Source organism: Tasmannia lanceolata, unplaced genomic scaffold, assembly GCF_043159265.1.
Source record: "Tasmannia lanceolata isolate RefF3 unplaced genomic scaffold, GAP_Taslan_0.1 ptg000007l, whole genome shotgun sequence".
Classification (NCBI taxonomy): domain Eukaryota; kingdom Viridiplantae; phylum Streptophyta; class Magnoliopsida; order Canellales; family Winteraceae; genus Tasmannia; species Tasmannia lanceolata.
Window position 1 is genome coordinate 25,786,923 of NW_027518684.1, and position 7,022 is coordinate 25,793,944.

General features: G+C 42.4%; 1 protein-coding gene across 3 annotated transcripts; it reads left to right on the top strand.

The window, feature by feature from the left end:
• The first annotated feature begins 2,589 nt into the window (after positions 1–2,589).
• LOC143881181 (uncharacterized) lies at positions 2,590–4,141 on the top strand. Of its 3 annotated transcripts, XR_013251899.1 has the most exons (5): positions 2,590–2,956; positions 3,107–3,194; positions 3,478–3,696; positions 3,787–3,884; positions 3,969–4,141. XR_013251899.1 is itself a non-coding variant. In XM_077384167.1 (3 exons), exons 1-3 carry the CDS (start codon positions 3,084–3,086, stop codon positions 3,805–3,807), a joined length of 351 nt encoding a protein of 116 aa, XP_077240282.1. In that variant the 5' UTR covers positions 2,590–3,083; the 3' UTR covers positions 3,808–4,141. The 3 variants fall into 3 exon arrangements, 1 of the variants encoding a protein (XP_077240282.1); XR_013251898.1 differs by having other exon boundaries at positions 2,590–3,194; XM_077384167.1 differs by having other exon boundaries at positions 2,590–3,194; positions 3,787–4,141.
• The last annotated feature ends 2,881 nt before the right edge of the window (positions 4,142–7,022 follow it).

A 7,022-nucleotide genomic window follows, 5' to 3' on the forward strand; every position in this document is an offset into this window, starting at 1 on the left:
GGGACGGGCGACGACGTAGCGTGGCCCTTTACAGGGATTGTCCTTGCTGAGCCCAACGATAGGTCATGACGATCGCGAGACTTGTCCGATCTTCAGCAGATTAGGATCGCTGGGCTTGATTCCTTTTGAATCGCCCTCTGAGCCTATCGTGTGTTCCATCTTCTTTCCCCTGGCATTTTTGGTTCTCACATGCCGTTGATTTTCCAATTTCTTTCTTTTCTTACACCTTTTAGCTTGTTGTGTGCTTATCTTAGATTTCTCATGCATTCTAGTTTGTTTGTTCTTCTAGCGTGCGATCGATTGCCATTTTCTTAGTCTTATCTCTTGCATAGGCTCGCATGCTAGTGTGCTTACTTTACTGCTTTGGTTGCTTAGCTATAGCGTGTATCCATTCGTCTTAGCTTGATTATCTGTCTAAACTTAGATATTTGCTCTCCTTATCGCATTATATCTGTCATTATCTGTTTAGTTGTAACTATGCATGCGATTGTTTATTGCTTTCTTAGATGTGATGAGTTAGGATTAGATGCGATAAGTTAGGATTTGGATGTTCACTTTCTTTGCCCATCCCCGGGTCATGCAGGCTTAGATAGACGTTTTCTCGGGGTTGATTGTTCCCATTTCACATGATTTTTGCCCAAAACTCTTCAAAGTTAATAATAAATGGCATAAGAGACCAGGTGCTTGCACTTGGGCGAATTGGGGGCGCTTAACCCCTTCCCCATTCGTCATCAGGCACGGACCTTTTGTATCTCTGGTTATCTGTTGCGACAGAGCACATCATGGGATCCAGGGCCTACTTCCTTGGATGGTGACTCGTTCTTTGTTCAAGGTACGCCTCGAATCCGGGCCAGTCCCCCAGTCAAGAGGTATCTCACTTTACATCGCCACTCATGCTGTGAGGGGCACTCTTTCGAGAGTTCCTTGGTGGAGCTCTCCTTCACGTGGATGATCCTGAGACTCGCATGGGGGCACGTCCCCTCGCCTCTCTCGGATCGGGGTCCACAGGATGGTTGTCGCTGCTTTCTACAGATTGTGTTTAAGTTAAGGATAGAAAGGTTCCCATTTCCTTCGTTGCGGCTTCGTCATGGTGATTAACTTCTCCATTTCCATTTGCATCTCCTTAAGTTTCTACCTCAACTGTTTCCTAATAGCTTTTTTTGCAGGCAAAATATGTCTTACCTAGATGCTGTCCTTCCCGCTTCCAGGAGTCCTTAAAAACGTTTCGGTTACATGATGCGCATAAGAATTTGATAAATGAGACCCCATTCAGAGATTTGCTACTACACAAGAACCTCGAGGATGTCGAGTTGCGCAAGAGGATTTTGACGACATTGGTGAGAAAGTGGGATCTGAAGCGGAAAGCTTTTAGATTGGGGAGCATTGTAGTTCCTTTTCTAGTTAGTGATGTAGCCAAAATATTAGGCTTAACTATGAGAGGGGAGAGGCTGCAACTAGATTGGGATAGCATGACAAGGGTGGATGGTTGGAGGTTTGGGCTTCCAACAGCCACCTTCGAAGATGTCATAAATGTTATTCATGCGGAAATGGATTCAAATGAAGAAGAGTCGATAAAGTCGACAGTGAAACATGTGATCTTGTTATTCTGCAGTATTGTCTTGTTCGCACAGAGGGATCACAAGGCATGTTCTTGCCTGTTCCCTTATATTGATTTAGGGACTATAGGAGATGTTACATGGGCTTATCTCGTTCATGAATTCTTGGCCAGGTCCTTAAATTCACATGCTGCACTTGGTGGGAAGGGGCATATATTGGGTTGCTCTATCATTTTACAGGTAATTTTCCATTCATGCCTTATAGTTACTTGTTTCTAAATTATATGAGTGCATAAATAATGTAGCGTGATTTCAGGTATGGCTATTTGAGCATACCACGTTCTGGGTACCTGATTACCCTGATGCTTATCCACGTCTATTTAAGTGGATCGGTGAGGATACCAAGATGACGGAGCATAGAAAGTTGATTGACCGTGTTGGTGATGGGATGGTGAAAGCAACAGAGGTGAGAGATTAATGTTAATTGGTCGTTGTATGTATGTCTTGCGTGTTTTTTTCCTACATTCGTAATTGTAATAAAAAAATATGACATTTATTTCAGGTGGTTCTGATGGTTGAAGCTATGGCGAGGGAGGAAGCCCTACTGCTCGCCCAGGTTCAGGATGACGTTGTTTGTGTTGTAGAGGATTCAGTGGGGGATTCGATTGGGGCAATTGTGCCTACAGTGGGGGATGCGATCGGGGCAATTGTGGCATATAAGGGGAGAGAACGAAGAAGGAGAGGGATGAAAGTAAGAGAGGGACTTCTGAAAGAAGTAGAGGAATCCGCATCTCATAGTTCTTTGTTGGAGAGGATAGTGAAACTTGAATGTGAAGTGAGGGAGCTAAAAAGTCAGTTGAAAGGGACAGATTCATTGAAGAAGAAAGGTGTACAGTTATCGAGTGAGTAGGAGAAGGTAGTGAAGGATAAAAAGAAAGATGCTCGAACAAAGAAGAAGCAAACAAATGAAGATGAACAAGTGGATAAAACATGACATATTGAAAAGAAAGATGGGGACGTAGGGATAGGGAGTGATAAGGGACGTTGGGAAGGTGGATTAGTAGAAGATCCGAAGACGATGGATATTGTAGAGTTTGGGTATGATGTTGGGAAAGATGTGGTTGTTGATCCAATAGACCAGATCTATATTAATAGTCAAATTACAGAGGATGACCGGGAGGCTGCAGCTAATATAGTTGCTATCTTGCTTGACACTCCCGAAATGAAGAGTAAACAATGGAGCATTGAAAACAATGTAAAGCAACGTCGAAGGCGAACAAGACATAGTAGAGCAATGAGATCACCATATTAATAGGCCAGCGGAAATTCAAGGATGCTCTTGGCAAAGTCACCGGGCCTGCAGCGAGCAAGGTGGATGCATTGGCAGCGCTACAACCTTGGTAAATTCCTTATAACTTAGATTGTGTTGGAAAGCCCGTTTCATTTTTTGGAACTCTATCTTGTCCGATTAAATTCATAGATAGGTTGTTTCAGTAGAATGATCTGAGCTAAGGTCCATAGAGGGAGATGACTTTTTACTGGATTTGCAGTGACAAAGTCATTGAAAGTGATGAGTACTACATGTGTAAAGAAGACTTGCTTCTACTAAGCGATCGTAGAGGGTGGTTATCATCTCCGGTAAGATTTTATGTTATTTGTTAGATATGGTTCATTGAGTAACGTAAAGAGTGAGCGCACATTTCTTATTAAGTTCCTTCTCGTTGACCAATGGTTTGTTCTGTAAATCATTAATGTATATACCGACTACTTGAACTTGCGGGACGAATGTTTGCGAAAAGAACAAAAAGGAGCATGCATTTGCCTTACTACCCATCTAGTTGTGAGATTAAAGTGACTTACAAGTAATGATTTTTGTATTTGAAGCTGCCGACAATTCTAACATTTGTTTTCATGGTTGCAGCAACTTATAATATGCGATAGATGTGAAAATCCCGAAGCATGTTCCCGATTCGTAAAGCGTCTAGAGAATATCCCACTTAAAGAGCTAAGAAAAGTACTCATTCCAATCAACATAGATTTGGTTCATTGGGTTTTTCTACTCTTGGATATGGGTCAGTGTACCTTCGCTCTTTACGACTCTCTAGTCGCTCGTACGGATCCTAGAAGGGTGCAACCCCTTGTGAGTACTACCCTAAACTTGTTTCGTAGGCCAAATATTAATTTATGCTGACTACGTACTGGCATAATGTTCTGAATTATTGATTTGTAGGTTGATTACCTTGTTCAATGATTTAAAAGGGTGAAAGACATTGATATAAGTGCATTCCTCATTGATGAAGTGGTTGTTCGGCCCATACAAAATAACGGGTGATGTAACTTCCAATTACTTGAGTTAGGAAAACCTACGTAAACGATTAATTCTTATTGTTGCATATTCTTCATGTTTTGCAGCCACGATTGTGGGCTGTTCGTTTTGAAAGAGATGGAATACCTCAGCCGTGACGCTAGTTTGGATTTCACCCAGAAAGATATTAAGGCTATGCAAACTTCTCTATTTTCTGAAATGTTATATGGGGTGTATGGGAAAGTATCCATTTAACTTTGTAATGTAATTGTTGTTTTGTTTCGTGGGCATGATTTGTAATAGTGTCTTGTTTCGTGGGCATGATTTGCAATGTAATTGTTGTTTCAGTTATTTTGTGCTTATTTTGTGCTTGATACATAGCGATGCATATCGATGTCTGCAGGTTTAATTTGTGAGTTCTATAATGGAAGTGGCTGCAAAAATTATATATAACCAACATTATATAACACATTTTACACAGTATTAACAAGAAGACATTTTGTGGGGAAACAAATGAATTGTTTACCAGGACTTGGTAATTGAGAAACACCCAAATAGCCTCCTCATTCTCACCATCAATGCAACAGGCTAAAAATCACAGTCGAATCATATGGTGTAGCCCCGAGCCGCCAATTGAATCTTCCGAGTTCCGAAACGGATTTCTGAACGTTTCATTCCGACTCCCGAATGATGCCGGGGAATCCAAAACTACTGGAACTGCATAGGGAGTCCGAATGAATATTAAGACTTCCGAAACAGAATTCTGAATGTTTCATTCGGACTCCCGCATGATGCCCAGTACGAACCCAAAACTACTGGAACTGCATCGGGAGTCCGAATAATTCTTCAGACTTCCGAAACGGAATTCCGAACGTTTCATCCGGACTCCCGAATGATGCCCAGGGAACCCAAAACTACTGGAACTTCTTCGGGAGTCCGAATGCATATTCGGACTTCCGATTAGGAAGTCCGAAGCTTCATTCGGACTCCCGAATGTTGCCCAGTAAGAACCCAAAACCTAGAACTACATCGGGAGTCCGAATGAATCTTCAGACTTCCGGAACGGAATTCCGAACGTTTCATTCGGACTCCCGAATGATGCCCAGGGGGAACCCAAAACTAATGGAAGTCTATCGGTTCATTCGGACTCCCGAAGGATGCCCTGTAGGAACCCAAAACTACTAGAAGTCCATCGGGAGTCCGGATGAAGCTTCGGAATTTCGATTCGGGAGTCTGAAGCTTCCTTCGGACTCGCGATGATGCCCAGTAGGAACCCAAAATTACTGTAAGTCCATCGGGAGTCCGAATGAACCTTCGGAAGTCCGAAGCGTCATGCGGACTCCCGACGGATGCCCAGATTGGAGGCCAATTCTAGTGGCTTTAATTCGGGAGTCCGAATTAATCGTCGGACTTCCGGATAAGACTTCCGAAGGTTCTTTCGGACTCCCGAATAAACCCAGATTGGAGACCAACTCTATACACAGAGAGAGAGAGAGAGAGGATAGAGAGATAGAGAGATAGAGAGAGTTAGAGAGAGAGAGATAGAGAGAGTTAGAGAGAGAGGTCAAGATATATATGGCAATAACGAAACAAAAGTGTTCAAACAGTTGTTCCAATATGAACAGGGTGTATCCAATAGTAATTAAAGTTGTGGTTCCAAACAAAATTGTTCAACCAGTTGTTCCAAAATTGTGGTTCCAAAAAATATACAGTTCCGGCCAACTAGTGGCTACAACAACGTTTAATTTTTACAATTTCCGTGTGAGTAAGTATCATGTGTAGTAACAAGGTTCCCAAAATCGTTGCCACTTTGTACAGAAAAACCAACAACTCCATCCCTAAGTAAAGAAAGGAGGTGCGAAGGACACTCCGGACCTACAGGAGAAAGTTGCTACAATCAATAAAATGATGGGTTTAATATGAAAATCATATTGACTGCGTAATAATGAAACATACCTGTTTTGTGTAGGTGCGGATGGACCGATGGGAGTCATATTTAACTGATGATTTACGAGGGGAGGATTTTTACACGTTCTTTTGTTATGTCCAGGTTCCCCACATGATTTGCAGTTGTGATGTTGTCCAAATTGCAGCCCTCTCTCTATTCGTACTTTTTTGGGTCGTCCGGGCTTTCGTCTTACTCGTGGTGGCAATAGTACTAGTAAATCATGGGATGGATCGGGCCATTGTGTTCGATCTAAAGTTGGATGAATCACCTCCTCATACGTACTCCGATATGTTGAAGCCAAAAACCAATCCTGGCAGTACTTATATCGGTCAAGCTTATTTAATCCCATAGCTGCTATGGCATGCCCACATGGCAATCCCATCGTTTAGAAAAGACCACACGTACATGTTTTCTTCTCTAAATCCACACTATCCGTATGAGTGGATGAGAGCACTTCATATTCATTCCAACTACACGTGCGGGGTAGAAACTTACTGACAAACGAACATGATCTGTCCAACCACTTTTCTGCTCTATGAGTTAAATGCGTTTTTCATGTAGCCCCAGCTTTCCGGCGAAAGTGGAAGAAGCCTTGTACTTTCCATCTAGTGTGATCGACTAGAGCAACAATCGGCAATTCCCTTGCGTCCTTCAATACGTTGTTGAAGCACTCTGCTGCATTAGTTGTAAGCACATTCCACCTGGCCCCTTTAAAATGTACATTAGCCCAATTTTCTTTAGGAATCTCAGATATCCATTTCTCTGCTTTTTCATTCTTTGCTTTTATGAGTTCCATTGCCTCCTTATGGTCACTCTCCCTTAAGGCATATGCCGCTCTCGAAAATAGTTTACAAAGTTTTTGACTCTTAAAGGTCTTCAACAGATTGGCATTGAGGTGACGAATACAGTAGCTATGGTATGATCCCGGTAATGCTTCAGCAACAGCTCTAAGCAGACCCTTCATCCGATCGGAGGAAATCGTAAATTCATTGTTGTTTTTGTCTACTGGCATCACCCTCTGGCGGAGTAAAAGAAGAAACCATAGCCAACTGTCAAAGTTCTCGTTCTCAACTACAGCAAAAGCTAACGGAAATAATCCACCATCACCATCTAGAGTTGTCGCGGCCAATAAGATTCCTTTACATTTCCCTCGCAAATGTGTCCCATCAATTAGTATCATGGGTCTAACTATTCGACTGAACGCACGGATGCT

What these genes read in the sequence shown, in the direction of transcription:
- LOC143881181 (XM_077384167.1), top strand. Translation starts at nt 3,084, where the DNA reads ATGACTTTTTACTGGATTTGCAGTGACAAAGTCATTGAAAGTGATGAG. An exon ending in GAGGGTGGTTATCATCTCCG is followed by an intron (nt 3,195 to 3,477) that starts GTAAGATTTTAT and finishes TCATGGTTGCAG; the next exon opens with CAACTTATAATATGCGATAG. An exon ending in CTAGAAGGGTGCAACCCCTT is followed by an intron (nt 3,697 to 3,786) that starts GTGAGTACTACC and finishes ATTGATTTGTAG; the next exon opens with GTTGATTACCTTGTTCAATG.